Source organism: Equus przewalskii, chromosome 23, assembly GCF_037783145.1.
Source record: "Equus przewalskii isolate Varuska chromosome 23, EquPr2, whole genome shotgun sequence".
NCBI lineage: Eukaryota > Metazoa > Chordata > Mammalia > Perissodactyla > Equidae > Equus > Equus przewalskii.
In genome coordinates, this window is record NC_091853.1 from 18,909,962 (window position 1) to 18,923,699 (window position 13,738).

Here is a 13,738-nt window from a genome sequence, read left to right on the forward strand (position 1 = left end):
CACTCTGAATATTTTGATAATTTTCTATCTGTGAAAATGGGAAGTCTGCTATTAGGTATTTATTCTATGTCTTGCAGTTGACTTTTAATGTGTTGATATGTCAATCTCAAGTACCAATTATTTCCTTGTGTCATTTGAGTTGGAACATTTTTTCTTTTTACATGTAAAGAGTTAGGGAAATTTCATATTAAATGAGTGTAAAAATAATATTTTTCCTTTTTTTCTCTTTCCAGTACCACCAAATATTTACAGTTCTGATGAACTTACTCAACTTACAGTCATTGAAGGGAATCTTATTAGCCTGTTGTGTGAATCAAGTGGTATTCCACCCCCAAATCTGATTTGGAAGAAGAAAGGTCAGTTTTCATCCTTTGACATTTATAAAATGAAATATAAATATTAAATGAATTTATGTTTTATTTGGCAAAAGTCAATTTATTAACAAACTTTCCTGGAGTTTGCATACTAAAATACAAGACGGTATAATTCTTTATCTTAAATGGGCAGCATGTGAAACTTCAACCATATCCAGCTCAAAATCTTCAGTTTGAGACTAAATGCTCCCCAGAAAAAATGAATTTTCTTCATTAATTGTTTTTTAATCAAATGCATTATAGAGCAGCTATAATGATCAAGAACCCACCATTCAGTGAACTATTTTTTCTTCTTTAGAATAGGTTTAAAAAGTATTTTCTAGGGGCCAGCCCCAGTGGCTTAGTGGTTAAGTTTGGCGTGCTCCACTTCAGCAGCCCAGGTTCAGTTCCTGGGCGTGGACCTACACCACCCATCTGTTAGTGGCCATGATTTGCTGGCAGCTCACATACAAAATAGAGGAAGATTGACACAGATGTTAGCTCAGGGCAAATCTTCCTCAGCAGAAAAGAAGAAGATTGGCAACAGATGTTAGCTCAGGGTGAATCTTCTTCAGCAAAAATAAATAAATAATTTTCCATAGCAAACATTTTTGCTGTATTTGTAACATTTTTGTAATGTATTAAGACTGAATTCGGGGGGCTGGCCCCGTGGCCGAGTGGTTAAGTTCGCGCGCTCTGCTGCAGGCGGCCCAGTGTTTCGTTAGTTCGAATCCTGGGCGCGGACATGGCACTGCTCATCAGACCACGCTGAGGCAGCGTCCCACATGCCACAACTAGAAGAACCCACAACGAATAATACACAACTATGTACCGGGGGGCTTTGGGGAGAAAAAAGGAAAAAATAAAATCTTTAAAAAAAAGACTGAATTCGGCAGTTGAACAGATTTTCAATGTATTCATCAACTAATGCTTATTTGTGTCCATTAAGTATCAGACATTGTGTCTGATAATTAATAAGTCTGTACTTATTGTGTCTGATGAAGTATCAGACAGATCATCTAAATTTTTAGCTGATTTAAAAAATAACTTTTGGGGGCCGGCCCTGTGGCCAAGTGGTTAATAAGTTTGTGCGCTCTGTTGCGGCTGCCCAGGGTTTCGCCGGTTCAGATCCTGGACGCGGACATGGCACTGCTCATCAGGCCACGTTGAGGCAGCATCCCACATGCCACAACTAGAAGGACCTGCAACTAAGATATACAACTATGTACTGAGGGGATTTGGGGAGATAAAGCAGAAAAAAAAAAGATTGGCAACAGTTGTTAGCTCAGGTGCCAATCTTTAAAAAAAAAATCTTACGATGGAATGTCAAAAAACACAGGAACCAACTGAAAAAGCTAACAAAGCTAAAACAATTTGAACAAAAAAGAAAATAAATAAAATAGTAAAAAAAATAATTTTTGTTTTACTGTTTTAAGATGTTATTTTGTTTGTTTTTCTAAGTATGTTTTCTTTCAAATGCAGTATTGATTGAAAGAAAAATTTGCAGACGATAATCTTGATAAACATCTACTCTCCCTCCTTTTTTCTCCTCTTCCACCTTTTTATGGCATAGGATTATTTCACAGTGTCATCTGCCTTTTAGAGTAACTTGAACTAGGAAGTAAATAAATAAGTATGCATACTCATCAGAGTACGTGCACAAAATGCCTTATATTTCTACTTCATATTCTGCCATGGGGTTTTCTTTGCAGGCTCCCCAGTGTTGGCTGATTCTGCAGGGCGAGTCAGAACCTTATCCGGAGGCAGGCTGTTGCAGATTTCAATTGCTGAAAAATCCGATGCAGGGCTCTATGCATGTGTGGCATCGAATGTTGCTGGAACTGCAAAGAAAGACTACAAGTTACAAGTTTACAGTAGGTTATTGATTAGCCGGGCTTGGGCACAATTTTCTTTCAATCTTTCTATCCTTCCCCTTTACTTTTTTTTCATATCTTTAAGATTCATTCACACTAGTAAGGTTATAAGACCCACAAATTCAAATTGTGTTGACATAACCAGAGAACAATGACTTATTTCTGGCTGTTATTTATTCAGCAGTACAGCTGTCCACTCTGCATCAGCTTGCCGATTGCAGACAACCAATGTGGCTGTAATTTGTTGGAGGCAGGATAGTGGACATGTGGAATTGGGAGGGGTGGCATTGTACCATAGGCTATATATACGATATGTAAAAATATCTCGTCTTAAAAAGTATTTAATTTATATAAGATTTTAAAGTGTTTAAAATAGTTACAGTATCTTATTTAATCTTTACACGAGCTGTGATATGAGACAAAACTATTGCCTCCATTTTGCGTACACGGAAACTTAAGCCCAGAGAGGTTTCTATGACAGACTCAGGTCACGTGGCTTGCATGTGGTCCGGCTGGCACTAGAACACAGGACTACTAACTCTAGCTTATTTTTCTTCCCCCACACATTTGTATTAGGGTTGGACTAATTGTCTTTCTTGGACCCAGTATCAGTTAGGTGTATTCGGCTGCAAAGTTACAGAATATCTGGCGATCAGTGGCTTAAACAAGTAGAGGTTTATGTTCTCACATAAAGAGACGCCTGAGATGGCAATCACTGGAGTTGATGAGCACCTTATTCGTATCAGGACAGGAGATCTAGGATTCTCCTGGTCCTTCCTTTGTGGTCTCAAGGTGGCTGCTACAGCTGTAGCGTCAAGTCCACAGTGAAGGCACAAAGGAGAGGTGGTATCTCTTTTACCAGGAGAGCAAAAAATGCCCCCCATCAGCCCCACCCAGCAGATCTCTGTTTAGATATTTTAGGTCTGAATTGATTCATGTGGCCACCTCGATTTTCAAAGAAGACAGAAACTGTCTCAGCTTTCCCAACTCCTATAGTGGGAGGTGGAAGGAAGAAAGGAATTGTTAACAGACATTGGGTCATGAGCTAAGCTACCATATATATTTTAAAATTAGTACTAGGAAGACTTCTGTAAATCAGAGCTACAAACGATGAGTTCCAATATTTCTATAACTTCTCCCAAGCAGGAAAAGTAGCAAACACAGCATTCTTTCCTTACTTTATTTTAGATATGAATCCATTTAAAAACTTTGGAGAAAAATTCCGCCTCTCAATATAGCAATGCCATGTCTATTAGTCCCGAGTTTTTTTCTTTAGTAGCTAATTTTTGACATCAAAAGTGAATTTAACTTTGGCTGATGAAAATGCCTGTGTTGTAAGACCTGAAGCAAACATTTCCTTTTTTTTTTCATTTTTTTCCAGTTCGACCAACTATATCCAACAGTGGCAGCCACCCTACTGAAATTATTGTAACTCGAGGCAAGAGTATTTCCTTGGAGTGTGAGGTGCAGGGTATTCCTCAACCGACAGTGACCTGGATGAAAGATGGCCGCCCCTTGACCAAGGGAAGGGGAATGGAAATAATGGATGAAGGTCGCGTCCTTCAGCTGAAGAACATTCATGTATCTGACACAGGCCGTTATGTGTGTGTTGCTATGAATGTAGCAGGAATGACTGATAGAAAATATGACTTAAGTGTACATAGTAAGTATAAAGAGCTTCAATAAGTCTATTCGCCAGCTAATATAGTCTCTAGCATCCTGGATAGCAGATATAGGCCTCGAGTACTGAGTCTTTTATTTATAGTCTATTATTTTCTACATATGGACCACTTCTCTAGATCAATCTCATCATATATCCTTCCATGTCTGACCTCTTGTTTCTTACCTTGCTGAAATAAGCATACATTGGATATTCTTTAGGATAGTAAAGTAGATAGTTGTCTTCTTCAAGTACTTTTGGTCCAATATTATCCAAAGTAATATTCCTTGATTCTCTGTTTTCCAGATTAGCTGTCCTGGCTGGTGTAAAACTAGATTCCTTAGCATTTACTGACTCAGCATCAGTTGGGCATGAGTTTTACTAAAGTCAGCTTTAATATTCTAATTCATGAGCCATAAATGTCAGTAGGAATAGACCAAACATACATGTACTCAGGGACACCTATTTGTGTGCATTCAATTTGAAATGTCAAATCTATAAAACACAATGGTAAATTTAATAGACACAGTTTTATATCTTGAATCCAGTTAGGACATGCACAAAGTTCAGTATTCATATTCTGTAATTTTCAGCTTATGTGTGGGCCAAAGCTAAAGAAATCAGAATGTAAATGAGAGAAGGAATCAATCTTAGATATCTTTTTGTTAGATAAGTTTTAATTTTCAAGATTGGGGTTATTTGTTATAAAATCCTGCTTATAAGAAAGTCATGAAGGCTTTTAGAAATCCACCAGAAAAGATGAGTGACTCATAGAAAATCATTCACCACTATTTAGAATAACAATGTGAAAGTCGTTTACTGCTATTAGTAAGAAAGACATGACATTTTTACTTCCAGGCATGTCATACTAAAAAGAATAATAATAATAAACTCTTTTCATGATTTCTTATTTTGCTTAGTCTTGACCAGAAAATGGAAGTCTTATTATTAACAATTAGCTGTTTAGGATTTGGTGTGTGACATATATTAGCTACCTTCCTTTCCACTTCTTATTTGTTTTTTTGTCTTACAGCCCCTCCAAGCATCATAGGAAACCATGAAACACCTGAAAATATCAGTGTGGTGGAAAAAAACTCAGTGTCCCTGACTTGTGAAGCTTCAGGAATTCCCCTACCTTCAATTACCTGGCTCAAAGATGGGTGGCCCGTCAGCCTTAGCAGTTCTGTGAGAATTCTCTCAGGTATTAGAAATTCTCATAGCCTGATAACCCAGGTAGCTTTATATGGTCACAGTTTCTCCTTAATATTTCATTTCTTTGTGTTTTATTTTTCTTTTGTATCTGGCTATTTACTATAATACACGCTGATTGTATTAAGAAAAAAATATTTAGAAGGACATCAGAAGGTATATGAAAATGGGGAAAATCTCTGAATATCTCTAGGTCCTTTTTAAAAAGAAATCTTGGCACTCACTTGTTACTTAAATCATGGGACCATCAGGGCATTCATGCTACAGTGAGTACCAACCAATTTGAAAAGCGAAGAATGAAAAGAAGTACTGAAATTGAAACCAGAGTCTAAGGAGTGACTCACGTTATCTCCATAACCAAGTATTTTAATTTATTCATGACTCTGATCTGAATGAGTTTTATATTTCCAGGATGGGATAGTTTTCAGTGAGCTAAGACTTTATCATTATTGTAAAAGAGGTATTCAGCTTGTTCCTTATCTAGTTATGTAGGAAAATCTATTAGCTTGTTGATGGATCAGCGTGAGTGTGGAGAGAGGTGTCTTGGGGCATACCACAGGAATCTGCACTTGGACCCTTTTAATAATGACTTAGATACAAACTAAGAAAACAATCTTGCCAAGTTTGTGGTTAGTAAAAAGCTTGGGTACTTAGAAGAAGACTGAATGTGTGAATGGAGGCATGTGAATTCAAACACACCCCAACACTGGAAGTTTTGAGTTAAGCCTAACAAAACGAAAGTTAAAAAGACTTCTGCACTTACATTCAAAACCAGTGATGAAAATCAGGATGAGATATAGCTTCAGAATTCTTCGTATGAAAAGATGGCTAAATTGTTACTCAGTATGCATTAACAGTGTAATGTGGTTATCAAGAAAACAAATGCGATATTTTGCCATATTAATAAAACATATTTTCACCGATAAGAAAAGTAAAAGACCAGTTGTACTCTGGACTTAACTTACTCATTAGGAAGACTAGAAGAAGGATTTATTGACAATATTTTCAAAGGTGAGTAACCATGATGGTAAATGATTGCAAAATAATTTATATGCCTGATTGTATTTAACCTGGAAAAATAAACCTTATCATTACATAGCGAAAATTAACTTTAAATATTTGAAGAGCCATGGTGCAGAAAAGGATTCTTTTGGTTCTGTCTAGTTCCAGAGATTGAAAGCAATTTCATTGTCTGGAAGATTCTAGGGATGGATTTGGGTCAGAATATAAACAACTTAAAAAATATTTATATTGTTTAAAGTCACAATGAGCTATTTTAAGAGAGAGTGAGCTCCCCGCCCCTAAATTTATTCAAACAAAGTTTAAATTCTCATTTTTGAAGGCTTTTTCAGAAAAGATCCTTTCCTAGTGTTTGAATTAGGTCTAAATATCCTAAGGTCCTTCTGTTTCTTCAAGATCTTGGCCTATAAATAATGGGAGCTTGATGAGGAATGTACATTGCTGTAACTATTATGTTTATTGCCTGTAATACTCACTAGATTTGTAACCTCAGGCAAGTTACTTAACTTTGCTCAATTTAGTTTCTTCACTCACTCGTAAAGTGATGACGTTAACAGTATTTGCCTCTTAGGGTTTTTGTAAAGATGAAATGAGTTAATGTATGTAAAGCGATTAACGCAGTGCCTGCGCATATGGTGGACATCCAGGACATGTTTGTTGTTATTGTGATGGACAGCCTGGTAACAGTTTGGGTCTCCCTGTCCTGGGAAACTTTCCTATTTCCTTACTATGATGCTTTCTTTTTTATTTTTTTTAATTTTATTTTTTATTTTTTTTTAAAGATTTTATTTTTTTCCTTTTTCTCCCCAAAGACCCCCGGTACATAGTTGTATATTCTTCGTTGCGGGTCCTTCTAGTTGTGGCATGTGGGACGCCGCCTCAGCGTGGTTTGACAAGCAGTGCCATGTCCGCGCCCAGGATTCGAACCAACGAAACGCTGGGCCGCCTGCAGTGGAGCGCACAAACTTAACCACTCGGCCACAGGGCCAGCCCCTTGATGCTTTCATTTTTATATGACTTCCAGTCTTGGTTGATCTTTGGAAATGCATGCTGATGGCAAAGATTTTATTACAACTTGGTTACCCAAAACCTGAGCACCAAAACCTTGTCTTGAAATTATCCTCATATCTTTGGCTTATTTTTTTTCCAATTCTCAACTGTTGAAGAAGTAGGAACTCTTTTTAAATATCATAACTACATCGGGGCTTCTGGAAATGAAAAAGACAAGATAAACTGATGTACTCTGGCTTATTATAGATTTACGGGAGTAGTGTTTTGGTTTTATTTAGTTTTGTTTTGCTTGACTTGTGGCTGAAGATCCCTGAGTGAATACATTGAAACTGTTTCACTTTGTGGCGCTGCCAAAAAAGTCATTGAATTTTACAGTCTGAACATGTGTGTTGTGCAATAGATGAATGAGAATCAAATGAATGGCATATGACTTGCTTGTTCCTTGTCCACACTGCACACTTCTGTTTCATTAAGATTAGTCCTCCTGAGACTTTAAGTATAGCTTTCCTGAGACAGTACTTTGGTGAAGCCTCTGTCATTGTTATGAAGTTATCTGTCAAGAACAGATAGCTGCTATAAAAATTTAATAGGTAAGGGCCGGCCTGGTGGCGCAGCAGTTAAGTTCACACATTCCACTTCTCGGTGGCCCGGGGTTCACCAGTTGGGATCCCAGGTGCGAACATGGCACCGCTTGGTATGCCATGCTGTGGCAGGCGTCCCACATATAAAGAAGAGGAAGATGGGCACAGATGTTAGCTCAGGGCCAGTCTTCCTCAGCAAAAAGAGGAGAATTGGCAGAAGTTAGCTCAGGGCTAATCTTCCTCAAAAAAACAAAATTTAATAGGTACAAGAAACGTCTGCGTTTAAGTCTAATTTAATGTTGGACCCTTTTTTGTTTTTCACTGGATTATGTGAGAGCACAAGGAAGCAAAGAGAAAAAGATCGTAAGACTCATGAGGCTGAGGTTTGCAGAGCCAGCAATGACTCATGAAAGTTGTAGTGTTTTAGGGTCTTTCAACCGGTATCAGATTATGGTCTCTCTAATCTTAAGTGGTAGTGGGTGCTTGAATTCCTTCCTAACTATTGTAAATTCTTGACATGTTTAGATAATTTCTGTATTCAACTTTGCTTAATACTTACATTCAGTTGAACAAAATGACTGAATTCAGATTATCAGCTTTGTTCGCCTAAATAAGATACTGCAAGTTCACCTTTCAGTGGGCTGAGGATGGGAGGGTTGCTTATAGGAAAAGCTCAATGACAGCTTGTTGTGTTTATAAAAACAGAAAGCAGGTGGAAACTCCTGACGAATCCAGATCCAGGAGAATATTTACATGAAAATTTCATGTTTAACCATTTCAGTTTTTTTAGTTCAAATTCAGGGGACTAAGGAAAAATATATCAGGTAGAAAATTATTACAAAATCTAAGAAATGATTCACATTTTTTTCTTAGAATTTACTTCTCAAATGGTTTTGAGGACTCTGCTCTCTCAGCACATCTCTTAGTTCTCTGCAGGCTTCATTTCAGTCTCACTGGCTGCTTCCTCTTCCTCTGTCTTTAAATGGAGTTTCCCTTTAAATCACCCCTTTCTGCATATCAGAGTTTCACGCCCAGTCTACATTCATTTCTTGGACGAGGAATCTTTCTTCATAACATAGAAGTTCAAAATATAAAAAGGAACAGAAGCAGAGTCGTGCGAGTGAATGACACATGACCCCCATCAATTGTGATATAAATAGTTCCAGGATTCTATGAAACTTAATTGAAAACTGGTAATCGGTCCTGACAGTTTCCCCCATCCCTTATATATGGATGTCATCCCAATCTGGGAATATTTTCCTAAACGTCCTGCCACAGTTGTCTTTCTAAAGCACAAATCAGATCGTGATCTTTTTTTCACACACTGTTATAGCCTTAATGAACACTAGAAAGTCTAGATTCTTTAGCAAAGCATGCAAGGGCCCGCAGAATCAGGTTGTACTCCATCTAGCCTCATCTCTCAGCGTTTCCTCCAACTGCTCTGCCACAGGTACCACAGCTCACTTCTACTTTTTACCTCTATATCCTCATGTATTCTACCTACAATGGTGTCTCTCAACTCCTCTGTTAAAGTGTACGTACTTTTTACGATTATGTGCAAATATCACCTTTTTGACACCTCGTTTCTTGCTTCCTGTCACCTAGCGTTGTATTTATTTTTTTATCCATTGAAACAGAAAATTCTTCTGAATTGTCTATTTTGTTTCATATAGGCTTAAAATGTGGTTTTTTAAAAAGCTTGACTTATGCATTTTAAAGCCCTTTGAAGTGTATTGATTAAATTTTACCTAAATTGAGCATTACATGGACAACTGGTAAAGTTACAGATTTCTTTTTGAGTCATCTGGTGGTTTCCCTCTCCAGGAGGTAGGACTTTGCGGTTGATGCAGACCAGAATAGAAGATGCTGGCCAGTATACTTGTGTCGTAAGGAATGCCGCTGGTGAAGAAAGAAAAATCTTTGGGCTTTCAGTATTAGGTATTTATATAATTTGCAATATCTAGAAAAAAATCTCATTGACTTAAATATATCTGGGAAGCAGAGTTAAAATTTATCTACAGCTTGATTTCACACTTAGTATTCTTTGACCCCTAGACTGTCACTGTTGGCAAGATTTAAATGTTAAATGGTTTGGATGTAATCAGTTGAATTAAAATGGCTGGAATGCCATGTCTTGTCAATTCACAATTATTCAACAATATTCTAAGACTCTAATAACTTGTTTAATGTGAGTGCTTATCAAAGTTATAGTGGGAGAAATAAATGTCTAATAAATGTTTTTACTCATTCACTTGTTGACATTTTTATCCAGACTTTATGATTTATTTACATTACAATAAAATTAGTTATAATTGAATTCATGACCTATAACTTTATATCTTAAAATTAGAATTGATCAAAATAGTGTTATGACATTATTCTAGTAAACAAATAATAAGAATTTATGGGTTTGTGTTAAAGGTTATAGCTTAGTAAAAATGTAAATATAGATGTCTATAAAATAACAGCCCTGTTATTAGAATTGTTGCTTACTTTTTCTGTTGTTTTCTTTTGTTTTGTTTTTAGTACCACCTCGCATTGTGGGTGAAAATACATGGGAAGATGTGAAAGTGAAAGAAAAACAGAGTGTTACACTGACTTGTGAAGTGACAGGTAAGGAGCTGAGCTCTTGTCTTTCTATTCTCCCTCACTCACTGATTGTTCATTGCCTCCACTATAGATCTTAATTAGTTGAGAAAAAGTCAGCTACTCTAATAAGCATTTGCTATTGAATTCTAGTCCACTATAGCTGGCAGAAGAGTAGGAGGAAATCTTTCTGATTCTGTGGAGGTAAGAAAGAAACTCCCGCACCAAAGAAAGGAAGGAAGAAACAAGGAAGGGACAGAGGGATGGGGGCGGGGAGAGAGGGAAAGAAAGAGAAAAAAAGACACCTTTAATCTTTTCTTTCAATTCAATTCAATAAATTATTTTTTTATAATTCCGCTTCTACTTATATGTAGGGTTTCCTGCCTCACCTCCTATTTTCTCTTTCCTTTCCTGTGTTTGTACCTTCCTTTCTTTTTCCTGTTTTTTTACACTTCGTTTCAAAGAAATAGGTAGGAGTTTTGGTGGAAGGATGGCATTATTGATAGTGGAGATTACCCAAGAACGATATTGTCACCTTCTGTTAACGTTTGACTATTACAAAGGGAGGAGACTAGTAAAAATAAAAAATGAAAAATTTTAAACCAATTTCACCATCTTTACCAGTGAATCCGTGTGCTGCATGTGATAAAAGTAAACAAATCTCTAAGAGGGCATTGTCAAGCCTGCCTTTTTATTGTAGATGGCCTTACAGTTTTAAAGGAACGAGAGTAGCCCATACATTGTATAGAAAGCCAGCATTTTAAGGAAGATTTGACTATTTTCTTATTTCATTGTTTCCATGTCTTGCCTGAGCAATAAATTTAAGTAATCAGGGAAATGTTTCTATGTTAAGAAAGGCAGATATAAAGATTGTGACATACGCCGGGGCTGGCCTGGTGGCACAGCGGTTAAGTTCACACGTTCCGCTTTGGTTTGCTTTTGGTTTAGCAGGCTTGAATCCTGGGTGGGGACCTACGCACCACTTGTCAAGCCGTGCTGTGGCAGGCATCCCACATATAAAGTGGAAGAAGATGGGCACAGATGTTAGCTCAGGGCCAGTCTTCCTCAAAAAATAAAAAGATTGTGACATATACCATTTACTTAATCTATTAGTTTGTTTTCTAGAAATGATGTGGAAAGTAAGAATTGTTGCACAGAGACCAGCTGCCTAAATTTTATAGCATCCACCTTGAGCCTTTCAGTTTTCTTTTGGTTTTTTACGTTGACGTTTGATGTTGGGTTATTTCTTTTTTATTTTTTCTTTCAATTTTATTGCAATATAATTGGTATGTAACATTGTGTAAGTTTAAGCTGTACAACATAATGATTTTATATATATATATATATATCTCAAAATGATTACCCCAGTAAGTTTAGTTATCATCCATCATCTTGCATAGTTATAAATTTTTTTTCTTGTGATGAGAACTTTTAAGATCTACTTTCTTAGCAGCTTTCAAATATACAGTACAATATTGTTAACTGTAGTCACCATGCTGTATGCTATATTCCCAGAACTTATTTATCTTATAACTGGAAATTTGTACCCTCTGACCACCTTCACCCATTTTCCTCACCTCCAAGCCCCACCTCCACAACCACCAGTCGGTTCTCAATTTCCATGAGTTTGGCTTTATTAGATTCCTTGTAGAAGTGAGGTCATATGCTATTTGTCTTTCTCTGACTAACCATTTCACTTAGCATAACGCCCTCAAGGTCTATCTGTGTTGTCACAAATGGTAGGATTTCCTTCTTTTTTATGGCTGAATAATATTCCATTGTATATGTCTACCACATCTTCTTTATCCATTCATCTGTCAGTGGACACAGGTTGTTTCCATGTCTTGGCTCTTATGAATAATGCTGCAATGAACATGGGAGTGCAGAGATCTCTTGGAGATGGTGATTTCATGTCCTTCAGATATATCTGAGAAGTGGAAGTGCTGGGTCCTGTGGTAGATATATTTTTAATTTTTTGAGGAACCTACATGCTGTTTTCCATAGTGGCTGTACAATTTATCTTCCCAACAATAGTGCACAAGGGTTCCCTTTTTTCCACATCCTCGCCAACACCTATCTCTTGTCTTTTTGATACTAGCCATTCTAACAGGTGTGTCATTGTGGTTTTGATTTGCATTTCCTGGATGATTAATGATTTTGAACACCTTTTCTTGTACCTGTTGGCAACTTGAATATCCTCTTTGGAAAAATGTCTATTCAGGTCCTTTGCCAATTTTTAAATTGGGTCATTTGGGATTATTTGCTATTGAGTTATAATAGAGTTTCTTACATATTTGGGATATTAACACCTTATCAGATCAATGGTTTGCAAATATTTTCTCCTATTCCATAGGTTGCCTTTTCATTTTGTTGATGGTTTCTTTTTCTGTGCAGAGCTTTTTAGTTTGCTGTAGGACCACTTGTTTGTTTTTGCTTTTGCTGCTGTTGCTTTTGGTGTCATATCCAAGAAATCATTGCCAAGACCAACGTCAAGGAGTTTGGTCCCTATATTTTCTTCTAGGACTTTTATGGTTTCAGGTCTTACATCTAAGTCTTTAATTTATTTCAAGTTAATTTTGGTGAGTGGTGTAGGATAGGGGTCCTGTTTCATTCCTTTGCATGTGAATACCCTGTTTTCCTACCACCATTTTTTTGAAGAGATTGTCTTTTTCTGTTGAGTATTCTTGGCTCCCTTGTCAAATATTAGTTGATCCTGTGCTTAGGTTTATTTCTGGGCTCATGGTTCTGTTCCATTGGTCTGTGTGTCTCTTTTTATGCCAGTACCATAGTGTTTTGATTACTATAGCTTTGTAATATGGTTTGAAATCAGGAAATGTGATGCTTCCAGCTTTGTGCTTTTCTCTCAGAGTTGCTTTGGCTATTTGGGGTCTTTTGTGGATTCAAATGAATTTTGGGATTTGTTTTTTCTATTTGTTTTTTCTATTTCTCTAAAAGAATGTCATTGGAATCTTGATAGGGATTGCTTGATAAGGATTAGGTAATATAAATCTTGATAAGGATTGGGTAATATGAACATTTTAAAAATATTAATTCTTCTGGTCTGTGAACATGAGCTATCTTTCCATTTATTTGTGTCTTCTTCAATTTCTTTCATCAGCGTTATAGTTTTCAGTGTAGAGATCTTTCACCTCCTTGGTTAGATTTATTCTGGAGTATTTTATTTATCTTATTTTTTTAAGGAAGATTAGTCCTTAACTAACATCTATTGCCAATCCTCCTCTTTTTGCTGAGGAAGACTGGCCCTGAGCTAACGTCTGTGCCCATCTTCCTCTACTTTATATGTGGGACACCTACCACAGCGTGACTTGCCAAGGGATGCCATGTCCACACCCGGGATCCAAACGGGTGAACCCCAGGCCGCCAAAGTGGAATGTGCGAACTTAACGGTTGCACCACCGGGCCAGCCCCAATATTTTATCATTT

At 37.0% G+C, this 13,738-nt stretch overlaps 1 protein-coding gene across 9 annotated transcripts in view; it reads left to right on the forward strand.

Moving 5' to 3' along the window:
* Positions 1-13,738, forward strand: part of HMCN1 (hemicentin 1) — a 434,632-nt gene that overhangs the window by 293,129 nt on the left and 127,765 nt on the right. For all 9 annotated transcript variants that reach the window (XR_011532218.1, XR_011532219.1, XR_011532217.1 and 6 more), the window contains 6 exons: positions 234-356; positions 2,066-2,227; positions 3,609-3,890; positions 4,921-5,088; positions 9,533-9,646; positions 10,235-10,321. Coding sequence is in view for 3 of the 9 variants with exons in the window: in XM_008514091.2 (XP_008512313.2) it covers positions 234-356; positions 2,066-2,227; positions 3,609-3,890; positions 4,921-5,088; positions 9,533-9,646; positions 10,235-10,321 (936 nt within the window). In the remaining 6 variants the exon portion in view is untranslated. The remainder of the gene's footprint in view (positions 1-233; positions 357-2,065; positions 2,228-3,608; positions 3,891-4,920; positions 5,089-9,532; positions 9,647-10,234; positions 10,322-13,738) is intronic.